We start from the raw sequence: 21475 nt of genomic DNA on the forward strand, positions 1-21475 counted from the left end.
CACACGAACCCTAATCCGAGTTATCACTATCGAATTTAGCGCTACTCCTCTCGTTTGGGAGGAGTTCCGAAATCGATTTAAGGAGGTGGTAAAATCGATATTAATGATGACGTCATGTGAACGGATACAGCGTTAAATCGGTATATCGGCCATTAAACCGATTTAAAGTCGCAGTGTAGGCCTGGCCTTAGAGTTTCATGACATTTTTCTATGGAGAGTCTCAGATAAGACTTTAAAATACAGGTCCTCTAACCTATGTATGGATATTAAAGATCCCAAGACACTTAAGTGGAGACTTGCCCCAACATCCTTGGCCAAAATTTCTCCTTCCACGCTTCTGTGCAGCAAGGTACACATATGATTATTCCTACTCTCAATTCCAGTGCAGTGAATTAGAGAGGTGCCAAAAATGTTTTGGCTTGTGAACGGCTTTGCAATCTTTTTGTATGCTTTAGCTGCTATGTAACAAAGTCAAATACTACATGTGAAATAAACAATGTCAGTACAACTGCTGAGCATTGACTGCAGCAATATCTAAAGCTCACATTAGGGTTGAGGTAACAAAAAAAAACAAACCTAAATTTAGAGTCTGCATGTATATCTGGAAACTGGGCATTTTTTCCAAAGACAGCAAGGTTTGAACTTGTGTAACTTGGATGACTTTACACACTGATAGCAACTCTCATTTTAAAAAAATAATTGCTTTGTGGTGTTAAGCTATTTTTTCTTTGCTGTTTGATCTTCTAGTTACTGTCTGACAAGTCCAAAACCTAGTTTTCTCCCTGCTCCTGTTGATAGTAAGAAAACCGAACTCCTATATGACCAGTCCAGTACCACATCATTTCCATTCCAGTAATACTCTGCTTCCCACCCTGTCAGAATGCTGATCAGAGAGGCACTGTGCAATCAGATCAGCAATCTGGGAGCAGCACACTTTGCACTTCCACATCATCAAAAGGAAAGGCAGGTGGAAGAAAAATATTAAACATTGCCATGATGCAAGGGAAATTGAGAGGTCATGGTTTAGGATAGAAGCATGATTCTGAGGGGTAAAAATCCTACCTAAAATATGGCTAACACTGGTCTAAGTGTGAATAAGAAATTTGTACAATTTTTTGCCAACTTTTTGGATTACTAAAAAGACAAATCTACTAAATTGCATATTTGACACTTTTCCTGGTCTCACCTCTAAACTGTGTTAGGCAATCCATACAACACACAACTTTGGGATTAAACCAAGGACAACTCTTGTCAGCAGATCTAGTCCTTTTCATTGGACACCATATAGAATAAGGTAGAATACAACATTAGAATGTCTAACAAGGTCTGTAACAGATTTGCTGGAGTAAAAGTAAGGATATGTTTGAAACCATGCTCTGAAGCTGATTTCCAACACACAAAATTGAAAAATGGTTTAATTCACAACTACTATATTTTAACTAGTATACTGTATGTGTTCAAATCTCACCTATGCAGGGGATAGAATTTAGATTGTTTTCCTTTGAATCATCCTATCCGGAAGCAGGAGTTGGAGTGTCTCACTATGTCATTGAGACAGGAAAAGGAAATCAGCTCTCTAAGCCTACAGGAGTCTTATCAGTTTTGGGGATCTCAGGACATCTGCAGAAGCCTGATTGCTTCCCAGACTCATAGAAGCAGACCAGACAACTGGGTCCTATATTTTGAACTGGACATCCTGGAAGATAAAATCAACTTGGCTTCCTAGCTAAGATACGAGTTCATTAAACGTGACTACAACGTAAATTGAAATGCTTACTTATAGAGAACAGACGGAGTTATATTATTTATGATTCTGGGAGAGAAAGAAGACAGCAGAAGCCACTTTTACTTAAATTATTCATCATTTTGATTTAAGAAATAATTTTTATAAGTCCATATAATAGACATCTCTGGTAAATGCTCAGCCAACACAACTGAGGAAAGTTAAAAATGGAAAAATGTATCAAATGCCTTTCTATGTTTTTTAGTCTTCCTCAGAAAGGACTATTTATTCCTTACCTATAAGGCTGTACTTTACTTCCTTCCACTCGAGATTCCAGTGCTTTGTTCACCACTACTTCATTTTCTTCTGGATAAACTGAACAAGTGCAGTAGACAATGGCTTGTGCTTTATTAACTATAAACATGCAACAAAACATTTTTCTTGTTTACCATTTTTGGAATAAGGAAAGCAGTTTAAAATTCAAAAATATACAATATTTTAAAACATACTTCTGTTTCAATTGTTAACAAAGTCATTGGAAAGTTATCAAATAAATAGTGAACAACATGCAGAAATATTCAATGAATGATCAGCTCATAGAAGATATTAAATCATCTTTTCCATCTCTCTCTCCCCCCATGCAAGTTAGTATATTTCTAGTAATCTGTCCAATGTACTTCAAAAACCCACATGTGCCAACCTAAATAATTTCTCTCCAGTGCTTTTTTATTTAAATGTATTTCAAATATTTGCAGACTTAGGCACAAATCCAGGCCTGTGTGAGCTGTGCTCATGCTGCTAAGAACAGAAGGGTGACAGGGAAATGGGACAGACCAAAGAGGGAATTACAGTAGAACCTCAGAGTTATGAACACTTTGGGAATGGAGGTTCGTAACTCTGAACAAAATGTTATGGCTGTTCTCTCAAAAATTTACAACTGACCATTGACTTAATACATCTTTGAAACTTTACTGTGCAGAAGAAAAATGCTGCTTTTAACGACCTTAATTTAAATAAAACAAGCACAGAAACAGTTTCCTTACCTTGTCAAAAAAAATTACTTCCCATTTTTTTAGTAGTTTACATTTAACAGCACTATACTTACTGTACAGTATTTGCTTTTTTTGGGAGGGGAGGCTCTGCTGTCTGATTGGTTCCAAATGAGGTGTGTGGCTGACCAGTCAGTTGGTAACTCTGGTGATCATAACTCTGAGGCTCTATTGTAATCCACTTTTTTACAGCCTTCCCAATCTTGGGGCCATGACTAAGCCTCCAGGCAAGTTCCCAACATAATGACTGTAGCTTCAAAGCTGTTACACTATGGGCTTGCTATCAGCACCCCTAAAGGCTATTCTGGGGAACACTAGAGCATAGGGATCCCCTGTTCTTGCCTCTTGCCACTGGGACAAGAAGGGGTAGCAGTGCACGTAGTGCTAGAACGGCCCTATGCCACTTTGAGAAATCCCTGGCTTTCTAGGCAAATCTTTGTCAATGATCATCTTTCTGCTGCCAGATTAGCACAAAGCAGCTGGAGCAGGTACCAGGATTTGGGCCTTAGTTCTTCCTTAGCCACCACACTGGACAAACTGCACATACTTAGTTCTTCTATGTTGTTCCACATGAATCTCTCTCCACACTCTTTGTTTCTCTTCTCTGAACCTCCAGTTCATGTTTCTGGGCATTATAGATCCCATGAACTGAAGTCTCTTCCAGGTGCTCTTGCACCAGAGCAACAAACAGAAACAGACATGCAATGTCTTGGCACGTATACCGCAAAAACCATGGCTGCTGTATCACATTTCAAATGCATTATTAATGTGTGGTTAATTATTACTGTTTATTATTTGTACTACCACAGCACCTAGGAGCCCTATGCCCAGGCTACATTTACAGTTTAGGTGGACATAGCTACAGTGCTCAGGGGTGTGAAAAAAAGCTACACTCCAGAGCACCATTGCTATGCTGACCTAACTCCTGGTGTAAACACAGTTAGATCGATGGAAGAATAATTCCATTGACTTAGCGACCATCAAATGGGGAGGTGGTTTTCCTACATCAACAGAAAAACCCCTTCCCTCCTCATAGGCTGCATCTAACACTATAGGGTTATGCTGGCTTAGTCACAGCCCTGCAGCTATGTTGCTATAATCCCTGTAGCACAGGCCCTAGTCATGGCCATGGACCCATTGTGCCATGCACAGTATGAATAAAGAACAAAAACATGGTTCCTGCCCTGAAGTTCATCTCTAGGGTTCTTTCTGCTGCCCAAGACTTTCCCTCCAACTAAATAATGTTTTGGATATTTTTCCTTAGTTTGAATATTTCCATATCCTTAGGATCTACAGTGCCCTCTTTACTCTGTGCATGCAGTAATAGCCTGATCCTGCAAACACTTCTATGTGCATGTAACTTTCCTCACATGACTAGTTAGTCTCACTATACTTAAAAAGTTATTTTCATGCCTAAGTATCTATAGGATTGCCATACTACTGTGGGGAAGCCGTAAACTGCTACCCTTCCAAAGTCACCCATGTACAACATATGCTTCTGTTTACCAACTTATGAGCTTTTTTTTAGTTACTCTTGATTGTTTGGCCCAGATCCTCAAAGGTATTTGAACCACCTAAGTCACATTGATTTCAGTGGGCGTTAGATGCCTAAATACTTCTCCAGATCTGGGACTTTGTCCACAAACTTCATTTTTATTTTCTACTTTCGTTATTACAAGTAACATTTTCAAAAGCATTTAAGTCCCACTGAAAGTCAAAGGGAATTAAGTCCTTTTGAAAATTTTACCCTATAATTATATATCACTTTACCACTGCAGCTAGTAACAGGGAAAGGATCCTAATCTTACTGGCTGTGGGCCGACAGACATACTGGCCTCCGCTTCCAGCAGCTCCCATTGGCCTGCAGCAGCGAACCATGGCCAGTGGGAGCTGCAGTCAGCCAGACCTGCGGACGGGGCAGGTAAACAAACCAGCTCGGCCTGCCAGGGCTTTCCCTACACAAGCAGCGACCCCAGTTTGAGAAACACTGATTTAAAGTAAGCAATGCCTTTTTTTTATACACTGCATCAAATTATGGTCACTTTTTTGCAAACTTGAGAGAACACAGACTTACATCGCATTGCATGCATTAATTCCTGACGTTGCCTCTCAGCAAGAATATGGAGTTTATTTTCAGCTACAGATCCTTGAGAAAGGTCTCTCAGCAATCCTGCATCTGAATGTAAAGTTATTAAAACAATAGCCAAATTCATTTTTACATTTAAAACTCATGTCCATATTTTATAATCCATTTGTTTTCACTGAAAATTCTCTATTAACAGACCTGATTACTGTTGATGTAGTGAAAACAGATCACATGAACTGCAAAATGCAAGCGTGCCTATATGATTACTTTTTCCCTCCTATTTATTCAGTTTATATTTAAAACGTTACTATCTATGTTATTTCTCAATATTTAAAGAAGATTTTGTACAATAAATCCACTTAAGTCACTTAAGTCCATAAGGGGATATGGTTAACTGAAAGTGAAATGCTTGACAGTATCTTAAATCTTGAAATAAGTATTTTATTTGTGACATATTTCTTTTGTGAAATAGACAACATACAGTGAACGCTCAATTAGAATAATGTTCAACTTCATAAATCTATTTAATTCATTTGAAACTATTCTTAGAGATTTCTAACTGGTCTCTGAATCCTGTAGTGTCATCAAGAGCATTACCACAATGCTTGTTTCCTTCTTGGACGTCTTGAATTTTCAAATGCAAATCAGAACTAAGCAAAAATCTTTTCGGTAGTTTGACTTCTCCAGTTAAATGTCTCTCTCAGTATATATCAAGTCCTGCAAAACACTGAACACACTCCCACTGAAAAGGGATCTTGAGCAACAAAGATTGGCCCTGAACCAAAAAGTCTGAAAAAATAATGAAATTCTTTGATCACAGTTAAGTATCACCACATTTTGTTTTGTCAAAAATGTAGTGACATATTGTGACATACACATTGTGAAAAGTAAAAAATTGAAAATAAATTGAAACAAAATTCAAACCCACAGACAAAAATTAGGGTATATTTAAATCAGAAATTGCTCCCTGTCTGAAGTAATAACCTCAGCTAAGTAAACTCAAGGTTGAAGGTTTCATATCCCACAAAATGGTTATTATCGAGCTAACAGAAACAGAAAGCACTCTCTTATACTGAAACGTGGCTACATCCCTTCTAGGCTTCTTTTCTATTCCTCCTCATCCCATAAGCAAGTTTTAACCTTCACTTCTGCTAGGAGATATTTAATATCAAATTTTATTAATTTTGACTCCTTAGTTCCCTGTCTCCTTTCAATAAGTATTAGTAATCAATAAGCTAGTAATTCCCCACTGAATGGGGAATATGAAGAACTCTCCCACTGGAAGGAAGAACCGGAGGAGAAAGGACCTCACTGGTTGTGAAGTGCAGATGAGAGAAGACATGGTTTGAAAAATGTCAGCAATTTCATCTGTCAGCAGCACTTCACACATTATACTAAGTTTCTTAGCCTTCTTTTTGTCACAACCTAAATGTTAAAAGTTAGGTACTTCATGTAGTCTGTCAAAATAAGGTCCAGATTTAAATATTAGCTGATTCCATCTGATGAGTAATATGAAGTACCTCAAAAAACCCAGATTCTGTTTAAACACAGTATTGTTCAATTAGGTTTTTCTTTATTTCTCATAGCCTTTTCTTTTTTTATTAAGATGGGAATGTAATTAATAGTTTCCTGTTTCATTTGAAAGTTTTTTTTTCCCCCTTCTGCTGGTTTATACTAGGAAAAAAAAATTCAGTGAATAGTAAATTTGCCAACAAATGCATTTTTCGGGACAGTGAAACTATTTGCAAATTCAAGTCAAATTCGGCAAATAGTTTCTGCCAAAAAATTTTTTCAAAAATATCAGAACATTTTGTTTCAACATTTTCAAATTAAACGTTTTGACATTTCATTTAGAAAATGTCATTATGAATTGACATTCCAAACGTTCAACCAAAACAAAGTTTATGTTTTGAGTTTCAGTGGGGGAGGGAAATCAGTTTCAGTTTGAAACTAAACTAATTTTTTTTTTTTTTGGTTTGGCCCCTGAAACAAAAAATCAATCATTCATTCAGCCCTTCTGCTGATTTCAAAAGTTGTAAACTGCCTTTTAACAACTGTTTTAATGCTAGTCAATTTTGATACAATAAACAAAGATGAATTCTCCACCTGATGTAATAAGTGCAGTACCAGCTGGACTCTTAAGAAAATACATTTCATTTTCATGTCCATGTCCTCAATAAATAGGGATACGATTTTGTCAAAGCACAGTCACAGTAAAAAACAGGTAATTTCCTGCTATGGTCATAGAATCACAGAAATGTAGGGCTGGAAGGGACCTTGAGAAGTCATCAAGTCCAGCACCCTGAGCTGTGGCAGGACCAAGTAAACCTAGACCACTTCTGACAGGTGTTCAACTTGTTTTTAAAAGCTTCCAATGATTGGGACCCCACAATCTCTCTTGAAAACCTATTCCAGAGTTTAACTACCTTATACTGTAGTTAGAAAGGTTTTCCTAATATCTAACCTAAATCTCTCTTGATATAGAGTAAGCCCATTACTTCTTGTCCTAGCTTTAGTGGATGGCAACTTTGTGGACACTGCTGCTGCACAGTCACAGTTCATTAGTTTGTTTTGATCTAGTCGTCTTTGAAACCAGATCAGATCAAAGGAAACAAATTGTTAATCAGTACTCAAATTATATGGGGATTGGAGGGGCTGCCCTTCCACTCTGACTCCCCCCATACTGCACAGACCCCTCTTCCCAATGCAGAGTTCCTAGGAGAGGCAGGGCTGGCTCTATGCCCCCTTCATCTCCCAGGTTCCCTGCAGTGACAGCTTTCATTCTCTGCCTTCCTTCCCCCCCTTGCAGGTTCCTGGGCCCTCTACACCCCAGTCCCTTCTACCCCCAACTTGCCTGATCCTCAGCCCTTCTCTTTCACCGGCTTTGCCAATCTGCCTCTCCCTTCTCTCTCCCCAGCCTATTGCTGGAGAAGGAATGGTTAGGATGGGCCAAGCAACTGGGTGCTACCCTTCACTTTCTGATTGGTTGAAGGACCTTCTCTACAGTGGGATGTCAGAGCCTAGGATCTGCCAGTGAAGGGCTAAGCCAGGGCAGCAGGCGAGGGAGTAAGGGATCAGGGGAGCTAGGGAAAGAGGGCAGAGAACAGGAGCTGTCATCACAGGGTATTGGGGGAGGGGGCAAAGACACAGCCTTGCCCCCTTCTAGGAGCTCCGCACTGGGGAGAGGGGGCTCTGTGGGATGGGGGGACTCAGAGTGGAAGTTGGAGACACAAGGCTGGAGTGGCAGATGGTGTTTTAGATGCAGCAGTGAAGTTAGGGCTGGGTGGGTGGGTACAGAAGTCTGGAGGAGGAACAGGGAGGCAAGGGCAAAAGGCAGACAGAAGTGATGGGGCAATGGGGAGGAGGAGTATGCAGCTGATCAAAGACAATTAATGAACTGTTCATGTGGAACCTGCCACTCTGCATCAACAGATTGCTTTGATCTAGTCTCCTTTCAAAGAGGACTAGATCAAAACAAATTGGGTCCATATAAATGTCAAAATTCACAGTTCTGTGACAGTGGTGACCACAGTAACAGACTGATATCCCTATTATTAGAAAAATAAGGGGAATGAGTATATTATTGACCCCGAAGTGAAAATTGTGTGTCATGTGCTGTATATATATTATTGTAAAACAACAAGATTGATACTGAAACAAAATCAGGATATTAAAAGTAATTATGTTTCTAATGTTTCATAATGTTTAATTATGTTTCATGAAAGATATCTTGGTAGGGTGACCAGACAGCAAATGTGAAAAATCAGGACGGGGGTGGGGGGGGAGTAACAGGAGCCTAATATAGAAAAAATCCAAAAATCAGGACTGTCCCTATAAAATCAGGACTCTGGTCACCCTAGATCTTCAAGTCATCATGGATATTCTCTGAAGACGTCCACGCAGTGTGCCAGCAGAGTCAAAACAGGAATCATTAAAAAAAGGATAGAGAAAAACAGAGATATCTTATTGCCCTTACATAAATCCATGGACACCCACGTCGTCTGATAGAATATATGCGTACAGATGTGGTCTCATCTCAAAAATATATTCTGCATTAGAAAAGGTTCAGAGAAGGGCAACTAAATGTAGGGTTGGAACGTGTCCCATATGAGAGAGATTAAAAAGCTAGATATTTCAGTTGGAAAGACGAGACTGTCATAAACAGATAGTAGGAGTAATAGTACTTTATATCTCTTTGACTGTAAGGTGTTAACAGAACCAGTTTCTCCTCCCTTGGTTTTCAACACTCTACTGCTAGAACAGGGCCTCACCCTCCTGATTGAACTAACTCTCGTATCTTAGCTTGCTGCTAGCATATATATACCTGCCCGGAAATTTCCACTACCTGCGTCTGATGAAGTGGGTATTCACCCACGAAAGCTCACGCTCCAAAACATCGTTAGTCTATAAGGTCCACAGGATTCTCTGCTGCTTTTAAGGGTTAACAAGTTCAGTAAGCTGTGCGTCACCTGCCAGAGGATCATCAGGGGACAGGATACTTTCAAATCTGAGGGAGGAATTTCTGTATGTTGCTGTCAGAATCTGGTGGTTGTTCTCTGTCGGCTTCTGAAGTGCTAGCAGACATGCAATCAGGTTTTCTCTCAATATAGGTCTCTAATAAGTTTAAAATAGTAAGTACTAGTGATAAAGGCGAGTTAGCTTATGTTTTTTTTCTTTATTTGCAAATGTGCATTTGGCTGGAAGGAGTTTCAGATTTTATTTTTGCTGAAGGATTTTAATTTGTACTGTATATTAGGCTGGGAGGGACCAGTGTCGTATAGCTGAAAAACCTGTACCTAATCCATCTTAAATGTTACAAAAGATAATTTTTTTACTGTTTTTTCTTTTTTAATTAAAGCTTTCCTTGTTAAAACCTGATTGTTTTTTTTTTCTGGTGAGACCCCAGGGGACGGGGCGGATCACCAGGGATTGGTGGGGAGAAAGAGTAAGGGGGAGAGAGAGGTTAATTTTCTCTCTGGTTAGGATTACTCCTCTCAGGGAAGAGTCGGGAGAGGGGAAAGAGAAGGAGGAGGAAAGTGAATTTTCCTCTCTCGTTTTTAGATTAAGGAGTTTGAATCACAGTGATCTTCCAGGGGGTAACCCAGGGAGGGGAAGCCTGGAGAGGCAAACAGTGCGGGAAAGGGTTTACTTTCCTTGTCTTAAGATCCAGAGGGTCTGGGTCTTGGGGTTCCCCGGGCAAGGTTTTGGGGGGACCAGAGTGTACCAGGGACTGCAATTCCCTGGTTGGTGGCTGCGCTATAAGTACTAAGCTGGTAATTGAGCTTAGAGGAATTCATGCTGGTACCCATCTTTTGGATGCTAAAGTTTCAGGGTGGGGAATTATACCATGACAGAGACTAAGAGGGGATATGATAGAGGTATATAAAATCATGAGTGATGTGGAGAAAGTGAATAAGGAAAAATTATTTACTTGTTCCCATAACATAAGAAACTAGGGCCACCAAATGAAAATTAATGGACAGCAGGTTTAAAACAAATAAAAGGAAGTTCTTCACACAGTGCACAGTCAACCTGGTGGAACTCCTTACCCTGAGGAGGTTATGAAGGCTAAGACTATAACAGGGTTAAAAGAGACCTAGATAAATTCATGGAGGTTAAGTCCACTAATGGCTATTAGCCAGGATGGGTAAGGAAAAGGTGTCCCTAGCCTCTGTTTGTCACGAGGGTGGAGATGGATGGCAGGAGAGAGATCACTTGATCATTACCTGTTAGGTTCACATCCTCTTGGGGCACCTGGCATTGGCCACTGTTGCAAACAGGATACTGGGCTGGATGGACCTTGGTCTGACCCAGTATGGCATTCTTATGTTCTTTATAATTTAGGGATAAAACTTTGACCCAAAATAAAACATCTTAAATTATTTTTATTTTTTTTTTTATTTTTTATTTAATTTTTTTTATTTTTTATAATTAAAGTTTTTTTAGTATTTTTTTTAATTACTATTTTTTTTTTGTTAAAATTAATTTTTATTTTTTATTTTAATTTATTATTTTATCTTTTTTTTTTTAAATTTTATTTATTTTAACTATCTTTTTTTTATTTTTTTTAAAGTTTTTTTTTTTAATAGTTATTATTATTAATATAAATACATCTTAGGAGAATATCATTACTGCTATAGGAGTACCTTTTCTACCTAATTTGTCAAAGTCCTAAATATACTAGGAGACATTTTAGATGGTGTTTATTTTGGACAGTGTTGAAGGCGCAAGCTAAGATAAAACACAGTTGTTGGAAAACTTGACTCTGCAATTCATGACTAAACCTGAAAAAAACACGGTTACTCTACCTTTGTAACTGTTGTTCTTCGAGATGTGTTGCTCGATATCCATTCCAGTGGTGTACACCTTGCGCGGGTGCACGTTCATCGGAAGACTTTTACCCTAGCAACTCCAGGCGGGCCAGCAGGTTGGCCCCCGTAGCAGTGGCACCGGCCATAGCGGGTAATATATACCCCTGCCGGCCCGCCCGCTCCTCAGTTTCCTTCTTGCGGCTCCTCCACAGTGGGAAGGAGGCGACAGGTGTGGACATGGATATGAGCACACATCTCGAAGAACAACAGTTACAAAGGTGAGTAACCGTGTGTTTCTTCTTCGAGTGATTGCTCATATCCATTCCAGTAGGTGATTCCCAAGCCTTACGCTAGGCGGTGGGGTCGGAGTGAGAGGTCGCAGCGTGTAACACGCGAGCAGAGCCGCAAGGCTGCATCATCCCTGGACTGTTGGACCAGGGCATAATGGGAAGCGAAGGTGTGCATGGAGTGACCACGTCGCTGCCCTGCAGATTTCCTGGACGGGTACTCGCGCAAGGAACGCCGTCGATGATGCTTGGGCCCTAGTAGAGTGCGCAGTCACATTGCCCGACGGGAGACCGGCCAGGTCGTAACTATGGCCCGTATGCAGGACGTCACCCACGCGGAGATCCTCTGCGAGGAGACAGGCAACCCCTTAACCCGGTCAGCTATGCCGACAAAAAGCTTGGGGGGGATTTGCGGAACGGCTTGGTCCCGTTCTATATATTAAAGGCGAGCGCCCTACGCACGTCTAAGGAGTGCAACTGCTGCTCCCGGCGAGACGAATGAGGTTTCGGGAAGAATACGGGTAGGAATATGTCCTGGTTGACATGAAGGCCGAGACAACTTTGGGGAGAAAGCGGGGTGCGCCTTAGTTGTACTTTGTCGCGATGGAACACTGTATACGGGGGCTCTACCACGAGGGCGCGCAGCTCTGACACACGCCTAGCAGAAGTGATGGCCACCAGGAATGCCTTGTCTTCCAGGACAAGTTAGAGGATGGAACACGTAGCCAGCGGTTCAAACGGGGGGGACATAAGACGGGACAACACCCAGGTTCAGATCCCAAGAGGGGGCTGGGCGGCGGACCTGGTGGGTAGAGACACCCAGACCTTTAAGGAATCTAGCCAACCATGGGCGGGAGTGGTGAGAAGACAGAGCGGGCCATCGCTGGTTGAGGAAGACCCCGGGTGGAAGGTGGAGTGATAGCCGCTAAGTGAACCCGGAGAGAGGACACCGCCAGGCCTGCTGCTTGAGTGACAGCCAAAGTAATCGAGGACGATGGGATGGAAACATCGGTGGGGAGTGAAGCGCCTCTCCGCGCACCAGCACATAAAGCGTTAACCATTTGGCTGAGTACGTCGTCCTCGTAGACGGCTTTCCTACTTCCCAGCAAAGCACCTGCCTCATGGTGAAGAGCAATGCAACTTGGACCTGAGTCAGCCACGCAGGAGCCAGGCTGAGAGGTGCAGAGACGGAAGGTCCGGGTGATGACGAAGCCGGCCTGTTGTCCTGCGTGATCAGGTCCAGGTGAAGAGGCAGGGGAACAGGGTCTAGACTACCGACAGGTCCAGCAGGAGTAGAGAACCAATGCTGCCAGGGCCACGCCGGAGCGATCAGATCAAGCGGGCCCTGTCCCTGCGGCACCTTCAGAAGGACCTTGTGAATCAACGGAAACGGAATGGAACGCATAGAAGAGGTGCGTCGCCCAGGGAATCAGAAAGGCGTCTGCAACCGAGCCCGGTTCGGCACCTTGGAAAGAGCAGAACATTCGGGCACTTTCTGTTCCTGCGGGATGCGAAGAGGTCCGTATGGGGATGCCCCCACCTCCGGAAAGCGCCAGGGCGCATGTCCGGGCGAAGGGACCACTCCGTGGGAGCAAAAAGAACCGCTGAGCCGATCCGCCAGCGTATTCCGAACCCCCAGAGAAGGAAGGCAACTAGGTGAACAGAGTCGGCTATGCAAAAGTCCCACAACGTCTATGGCCTCCTGACAAGAAGAGGAGACCTCGTATTCCGCTCCTGCTTGTTTACATTAGTATACCGTCGTTGTGGTTGTCGGTGAAAAAACGAAACACAGCGACCTTGGATCTGCTGACGGAACGCCTTGACAAGCCAGGCGACCGCCCTCAATTCTCGCACGTTGATATGTAGGGCGAGTTTCGGGAGGAGACCAGTGGCCCTGGCGGTCCGCAGGGCACCTAGTTGAGCTCCCCATCCCAAGTCCGAGGCGTCTGTTGTCAGGGACAGTGAGGGCTGGGCGGATGGAACGGGAAGCCCTGCACACACGACGGACCGATCCAGCCACCATTGGAGGGAGTGAGGACGTCCTGAGGAATCGTGACTACTGTATCTAACGGGCGCCTGGCCCCCCACGGAGCTGAGGGATGAGCCAGGAACTGGAGGGGCCGTAGGCGGAAGCCGAGCATGCGCACTGTTGACGAATGTGCAGGCCGCCATGTGGCCCAAGGAGTTGTCAGGCAAGTAACGTATGGAGGTTAGAGTTGCTGCCTGTGGGATGATGGCTTGTCAAAGCCTGGACCGCGACAAGGAAGAAACGGCCCGGCCATGGTGGAGTCTAGAACGGCTCCGATAAACTCTATCCTCTGCGTAGGGGTATTAGAGTGGACTTCTCAGCGTTGAGCTTAGACACTAGGCTCGTAGAAATATAGGCGGCTGACCATGCGGACCGTGCGCGGAGGACTCGCTCCTCTGCAGGCGTCCCTGCGATAAGCCAGTCGTCGAGGTAGGGGAACGCATGCCACGCGACTGAGACGAAGGAAGGCGACGACTACAGCCATGCATTTCGGTAAACACTTCGCGGGGCCGTCGAGAGGCCAAACGGGGGAGGACTGTGAATTGATAATGCCGGCCGCCGGACAACGAAGCGAATGGAACTCCGATGGGGCGGGAAGATGGCTATATGAAAATAAAGCGTCCTGCATGTCGAGGGCAGCGTACCAGTCTCCGGATCCAGGGATGGAATAATGGTCCCAAGGACACCAATACGAAACTTCAACTTGACCAGGTATTTGTTGAGCTCTCTCTAGGTCAGAGGATGGGTCCTGAGACCTCCCTTGGCCTTGGGGATCAGAAAGTTAGACGGGAGTAAACCCACCTGCCTTCTCGTTCTCTGGGAACCTTCCTCTATGGCCCTTTGTCGAGAGCGCATACCTCTGCTCCTGAGAGGGGTCCCTGAAGAGGGCACAAAGGCAAGGGGGTGGGAGGGGCGGGTACAAAGCAAACTGTAGGCGGATCCACAGCCGCAACACGCGAAGGACCAGCGGTTCTGAAGTAAGTTGGTACCACGCGGGAGGGAAGAACGAAAAGACGGTTGGAGAAGGGAGGAGATGGGATCCGGGGGACAGGACTGGCACAGAGCGCCGTCGGGCCGCACCTTCAAAACGAGGGCTTCGGCCCGAGGAAGGCTTGGAGGAACCTTGGCTTTGGCCCCGCCTGATTACGCCGATTGTCTGCTGCCTTAGCCATTCCTGTTTTGCCGCCTGGCAAAGTCTTGCCTTTGCCTGGGCTGGGAGTAAGGCCTGTGTTGCTGCTTCGTTGAGCTGAATGGTCTACGCTGGGTTGACCGGCGTATGCATCCAGGGCGCGCATAATGACCCTATTGTCTTTCAGGCTTTGGCAGCGAGGGCAGTCTTGTCCAAAACAGGCCCTGGCCCTCAAACGGAAGATCCTGGATGGTATATGTGAGTCCGGAGGAAGGCCAGAGATTGAAGCCACGAAATGTGGCGCATAGTGACTCCGGAGGCCAGAAGTCCTGGCGGCCGAGTCTGCAGCACCAAAGCCTGTAGGGAGTGCGCACGACCTTTTTCCCTCGTCAGGAGAGCGGCGAACTCCTGAACAAGCGTCCTGCGGGAGCAGCTCTTAAATTTATCAGCGCACCAGGTGTTGTATGTGTAGACTGAGGAAGCTTGTGGTTGGAGACCCGCAGCTGCAGGGCGCTGCGGAATAGACCTTACAGCCAAGCAGGTCCAGTACGCCTCGCCTCCTTAGACTTGGGGCCGGAGCTTGTTGCCCGTGGCGTCCCTCTCATTCACAGATTGAAGCGACGAGAAACAGGGGGTGGACATATAAGTACTCATACCCTTCGAAAGGACCATTATTTACGTCGACAACCCGAGCAGCGGGGGGAACGAAGCCGGTGACTGCAGATGGTGGTGGCATTGGTTGGATGGTCCTTATGAAGGGCAGGGCGACACGAGTGGCGCATCCCCGAGAGGGTGCTCACAACCGGGTCCTCGATCTCCGACACTCTCACTGGATGTCATATTTTGCGCCACATGCCTGAGGAGGTCCTGGTGCGCCCTGAGGTCCAGTGGGGGGGGCGGGGGGGACTGGTGGATGTCGTCCCCGCCTCATCTGGGGAGGACGATGAGAGAGACCTGGCAGGAGCGGGTTCTGGTGGCGGCTCAGACTGGAGCACTGCGCTGACTCTTGCGGTACTCAGGATCTGGAGGATGAGACGACTGCTCTTCCGTAGGGGATGGAGAGGGCGTGAAGAAGTACCTCTGGAGCCCTGTGCTCCAGAGACCGACGACCGCGAGGAATTTGCTGGGGGCCCTGGCTTGGTGATACGCTCAGGGGTCCAGAAGCCCCACGTGAGGACCATGCTCCTGCTGAGTCCGGAGAAGAGGAAGCGCTCTTTCAGCGTCTAAGTACACACTGCCGCCGCGAAAGACTGAGCCCTGGCGAGAGGCCATGGGGGAGCCCAACGGAGTGAATGGTACGGTCCGATCTTGGCGGGGAGCTGAGAGGGATCGGACTCGACGGACCTGCGGGCCGGAGTCGACGAAGTCCTGACACGGCCAACCCGGCCGGCGTCAGCGCCGGGTGCTCTTTCCAGAGCAGCTTAGCTGGGAAGAGGAGGTAGACAGTCTCTTCCCCTGAACCGGTGCCGGAGAAGGTCGGTGCCGTGGTCTTCGCGGCGCCGGAGTGGTCCAGTGCTGGAGCCGAAGCGGCACTCAGTGTGAGGACAAAGGATTAAGCGCCGCTTCCATCAGGAGCGTCTTGAGCGCTGGTCTACTCCTTCTTGGTCCTCGTCTGAAGGCTTGCAAATGCGGCACTTCTCGAGATATGCGTCCCCAGGCACTTCAAGCAGGCTCATGGGGCTGCTGGTAGGCATAGCTTCTTACAGGCTGAGGTTTGAACCGGGTGAGCAGGCGCGGGCGTGGGAAGGGAGCGCGCCTTTTCACAGAACTATTCCATTGATAATAACTGTGTTGGGGATGGTGGGGATGGGTGTTACACGACCTACGGCGGTAAGAGGACTGAAAGAGCGGGCCGGGCGGGGGGTTATTGCTATCGGGCTTGGAGGCGACCTGCCGGCCCGCTGGAGTTGCTAGGGTAAAAGTCTTCCGACGAACGTGCACGCACGGCGCGTACACCTACTGGAATGGATATGAGCAATCACTCGAAGAAGAACTCTAATTAATTATCCAAAATTAAGTTATGATGCCAAAATTAGATTTGTCTGAAATTCCACTATTCAAAAATTCCACAATTCCTAATTTTCAGATTTGTCCCCCTACCACTTCCAGTAAACAGCATTCATCTGTCTTTGCAATTTGCACAACCATCCCATTGTATTTATATGATATTTTGCAATTATACATGTAGGATTATTCAAAGCATTATTCATAGGATCTATATTTTTGTTAGCTAAAATTAAAGAGAGAGAATTTGAATAATACTATTATTTGTATCATTGTAGCACCTGCGGCCTCCAGTGAAGAAATGGGACCCTTGTCTTAGGCATCAAACAAACAACAACAAAAATTGTCCCTGTCACAGAGCACTAACAAGTTAACCAATTGTTTTTTGTTTTCTTTAAGTTTAATTATACTGTAGTATCAAAATTACCTTCATGTTCATTTAGTATAAATTCTATTGGATTACTAACACCCAATCCTGAGCACCGAGGTAGCAGCAGAATAACTTTAGCCTTTTGCAGTCTTTGATCTGTTGGTTCAATCTCAGTAAAATCCTCATGTAGTAGCTCAATATCTGAGAAACAAGGAAACACTGAAAGCTTAATATGAAAGCAATCCAGTAAAATTTTAATCTAATAAAGCAGAAAACCCACTAGCATTATGCTAATTTCACCTAAAACAGTTTGTGTCTACCATTAAAATATGAATACTTATAATTAAAATGCAGTTACTTATCACTTACTAGATTTTTCATATTGTATTATCTCTACAAGGCCCTGGATGGGCCCCCTGGAGGAAACAGTGTCATATAATTTAAGGCCAGAATAAACCACCAGCTCATCTAGTCTGACTGCCTTCCTCCTACAGGCCACAAATACTACCCAGCAACTGAAATTAGACCAAGGATTTACAGGTCTCAGGAGACTGAAGTATTATGTTTAACTTTAGGCAGAGAGTGGGACGGACTGAGAGACACCAAAGCCTGAGGCCCCTGCAATGGCAGGGACTTGATTAAGTGAGGTATACCCTGGCAAGCAACCCAGGATGCAGAGGAAGGGGAAAACACCCTAAGGTCACTATCAACATGACCTAGAGATGGACAGAGAGAGAGAGTAGGAGAGAAGAGGAGGAAGAAGGGAGTTGGAAGAAGGGACAGAGGGATATAGATGGGGACAGGCAGGGAGAGAGAGTGGACCAGGGGATAGAATCAGGACAAAGGGAGGGAGAAAGGCAAAAGAGAGAATGGAAATTCTCTCCTCATGTTGCCTGCTTTGATTGCAGAGCATATCAGGTGCAGCTGAACTCAGAAGCAGTAGCAGATTGCAAAGACACTAACCACAGGCAGTACAACACATTGCAGCAAAGCTTTCAAATGAGCTAGGGGTAATGATACTGGACTCTAAAAGGAAAGTCCTATCCCTCTTCTCCCTCAAGAAGAATGCTGTGAAATGAGGCTTTGAGGGTACAAATTGGGAATTTTCTGTACAAGTCTCTCTCTCACTACACAAAAAAGACTCACTACTTATTTGCCAAATAAAATACTCGATAAATTGGTGGAGAGTGGGATTTACTAGACTTGTCACTTAATTTCAGTTACAGCAACAGAATTCTTCATGGGATTATGACAGAACATGAAAACTTCTGACTTAACTCCTCAAAAAAATAAAATAAAATGCAAATATGTACCTAACCCTGCCCTGATGGTGCATGAATGAGAATACTGACAGACATTTTTAAATATGTGAAGGATTTTTTAAAATACATATTGTACCAGAAACATTTTTAAAACATTTTTGCTCAAATAAAGAGTAAGCTTTAAAATGTGGCAGAATTACCTGGGATCTGGAAATAACTGTATTATTAAATAAATGCTTAACACATACTTCCACATGCCATGCGTGTGAACAGTTCCTTCAGTTCAACTTCCTTTGCCTGCGATTTTACGCCACATACAAAAACTTTGGATGTGCTCTGATTTGACAACACTGACATGTGGGCAGCAGTCAACCGTGAACCCATATGAGCTACTATGATGTCATCATACATGTTCAATAAGGCCTTCACAGAATGTACAGCAAGACTGCGAGACTTATCCTAAAAGATAATACATGATGCCAGTTAAATAATTAAACATGGCTAATTAATAATTGGTAGATTTAGTTTGTTGAATTTTAGCTTCAGATTAATTTGGTTACTCCAAGTACTGTACTCTTTCCAACTAGACAAGTGCATTCAGTTCCTCTTACCAATGAGTGGGGAAAGAAAAACAAATCTTTATGAAGTCTGGATGGCTTAGATTTAAATACTAAAATACAAACCTCACTGATTCTAAATTTAAAAAATTATTGATTATCATTCCAATTCCAACATACACAAAAAGGTTGAGCTGTCAGTGGGCACAGAAGAACAGGAGAAACAGATAGGTATGTCTGTCATCCCTGGCAAGGGGGAACTCAATAACCATTTCAAATGCCTGAAGTCAGGCTGCTACATCAAGTCTACAATGACAAAGAAAAATGCAAGGATGTTCACATGGCTGTCTTACACAGTTCTAGGGGGAAACTTCTCTATCACACAGTCAAATGGTAGAGCTATGGAGTAAACCTTGATTGAAAAGGAACATAAGCTCTTGGCAACAAAGCTTCGTTGTACAGATTTGAACCCAAAGAGACTGCAAAACCTCACAAGACCTCCAAAAAGAAAAAATGGATTATCTCAAAATTAGAGGTTGGTGGGCAAAGATGTACACCTTCATCAAGATCAACCATTACCTCTTCCAATTTGAGGTTGGGGCATACCTCTTTTACTGTGGAAAAGGACCTGTTTTATTGATATGTCCCCGGAGGCAAATGGAACCTTGTTTTCTGATGACTCTGGGAAACAGTACTGTTCAGCCAATATGCCTCTTTTATCAATGATCTGGGATGATATTAGAATCCTCTTTCAACCCTGATTATCAGTGCAATGTCCACTAAGCTTCCCCTTTCATAGGTGAATCCTCACATCACTACAGTATACTGATGACCTAGTATAGATAAAGCTAGAACGAACACAGGTAGAGAACATGTTACAAGTTTTGTGCTGAATTTGACTGCAACAAACAATTTTGAATAAACCTATACAGTAGCTTTGCAGGAGGTGAAGAAGAGTTTCATTGCCTCCATCATAGCATCTGCAAAGTTTTAATGAGCAGATCTGTTCTGGATGTTGAACAACTTGATTAACCTGCATCATATCAATAACAAAGATGAGGTTTTCCCAGTAGGAGTTATTTTACTGATAAAATCATTTAGAATAGGAGCATGCTATTGGATACTGTTGTAGGAGGATCATGTGTCAGGGGACTCAGATTGTTACTAGAATTGAACGCTAGTATCTCCTTTAGACAGGGCAGTCTTATTCTGTAGCTGTCTTATTTAATATGTGTATGGGGCCTTTATAAATATGGGGCCAAGATTTTCAAAACTGACTAGTGAGTGGCCCTTTCAAGGTTCTCAAGCTGTGCATTCAAAGTCACTCATCACTTTTGAAAATCTTGACTATAAGTCATGTTGTCTTCAGTACCAAGGCCTTAGGTGCTGTGGAGAGCAAGGAAAAAGTCCCCCACATTCATCTGGTCATGTGGACTTTTATAAAGTGCTTATTGCTATTTCAAACAAAAAAGCTAATTTACAGTAGGAACAGGATAGCAGCAGAGCTGTTGTATAGGGGCCTCACACCACCTGTGTACTATGGTGGGGATCTCTGCATCAGCTTTGAATAATAGGCTGTCATGGAGGTGATGCTGAAGGCAAGCCAGGGGAAGAGCCACTGGAGTTTCTCAAGCTTCAGTGGCTAGGAACCCCTATGCATACAGCATGGAGGGGGAGTGGCCACTATTTCAGCCTAGGGATGGAACTGCAGTAGAGATGTCATAAACATTAAGATGCTATTATTTATCAACTAGAGAATTTGTTTTGAAAAGTGCCTAAGTGACATAGGAGCTTAAATCCTATTTATTGTCAAAGACAAAAAGTCCTGTCTCATTTAGACATGGGACTCTTCCACTTTTGAAAATTTTATCCATAGTCTCTATTTAAAAAAGTTTTAGAATAAAAATCTCAACTCAGACTTCATACTGATTGCATTGGAGCTATGGAGTCATATTTGCAGTTGAGTTCACTATAAAAAGAAATGTATATCTCTGTTATACCTAGTATAATCAGTTGAGTTCACTATAAAAAGAAATGTATCTATCTGTTATACCTAGTGTAATCCTTCTGCCAGATGGAATCGGAAGCAACAAGGGCCAGGTTCAATATCTAGCATTTCCTCTTAACAATACAAAACAGAACTGTCTTGAGCCCCCACCAAGTATTTTGGGAAAACTTACTATTACCCCAGAAACCTCTAAGAGGCAATACTTCCCCATTCTCAAACACTGAGTCTGTGTATAACAAAAGAACTTTTAATAAAAGGGAATGGATCCAAGCATTAGTTTGGGACAACTAATGGAAAACCTGTCTTATGAAAGGAGATTCAAAGAGCTTGGCTTGTTTAGCCTAACCAAAAGAAGGTTGAGGTGAGATATGCTTGCTCTTTATAAATATATCAGAGGGATTAATATTAGGGAAGGAGAGGAATTATTTAAGCTTAGTACCAATGTAAACACAAGCAACAAATGGTATAATGGACACATAGGAAGTTTAGACTTGAAATTAGACGAAGGTTTTAACCATTAGAGGAGTGAAGTTCTGGAACAGCTCCCAAGGGGAGTAGTGGGGGCAAAAGACATATCTGGCTTTAAGACTAAGTTTGATAAGTTATTGGAAGATAGGTATGAGGTGATAGCTTAATTTGGCAATTGATCTTTGATTATCA

General features: G+C 43.7%; 1 protein-coding gene across 1 annotated transcript in view; it reads right to left on the reverse strand.

Moving 5' to 3' along the window:
• NSUN7 (NOP2/Sun RNA methyltransferase family member 7) overlaps positions 1 to 21475 on the reverse strand; it is a 56134-nt gene that overhangs the window by 11429 nt on the left and 23230 nt on the right. The window contains exons 6-9 of the mRNA XM_075066503.1: positions 18499 to 18709; positions 17046 to 17189; positions 4847 to 4948; positions 2020 to 2137 (exon numbers count right to left, since the gene is read on the reverse strand). Of these exons, the coding sequence (XP_074922604.1) occupies positions 2020 to 2137; positions 4847 to 4948; positions 17046 to 17189; positions 18499 to 18709 (575 nt within the window). The remainder of the gene's footprint in view (positions 1 to 2019; positions 2138 to 4846; positions 4949 to 17045; positions 17190 to 18498; positions 18710 to 21475) is intronic.

This window comes from Chelonoidis abingdonii, chromosome 5 (genome assembly GCF_003597395.2).
Source record: "Chelonoidis abingdonii isolate Lonesome George chromosome 5, CheloAbing_2.0, whole genome shotgun sequence".
NCBI lineage: Eukaryota > Metazoa > Chordata > Testudines > Testudinidae > Chelonoidis > Chelonoidis abingdonii.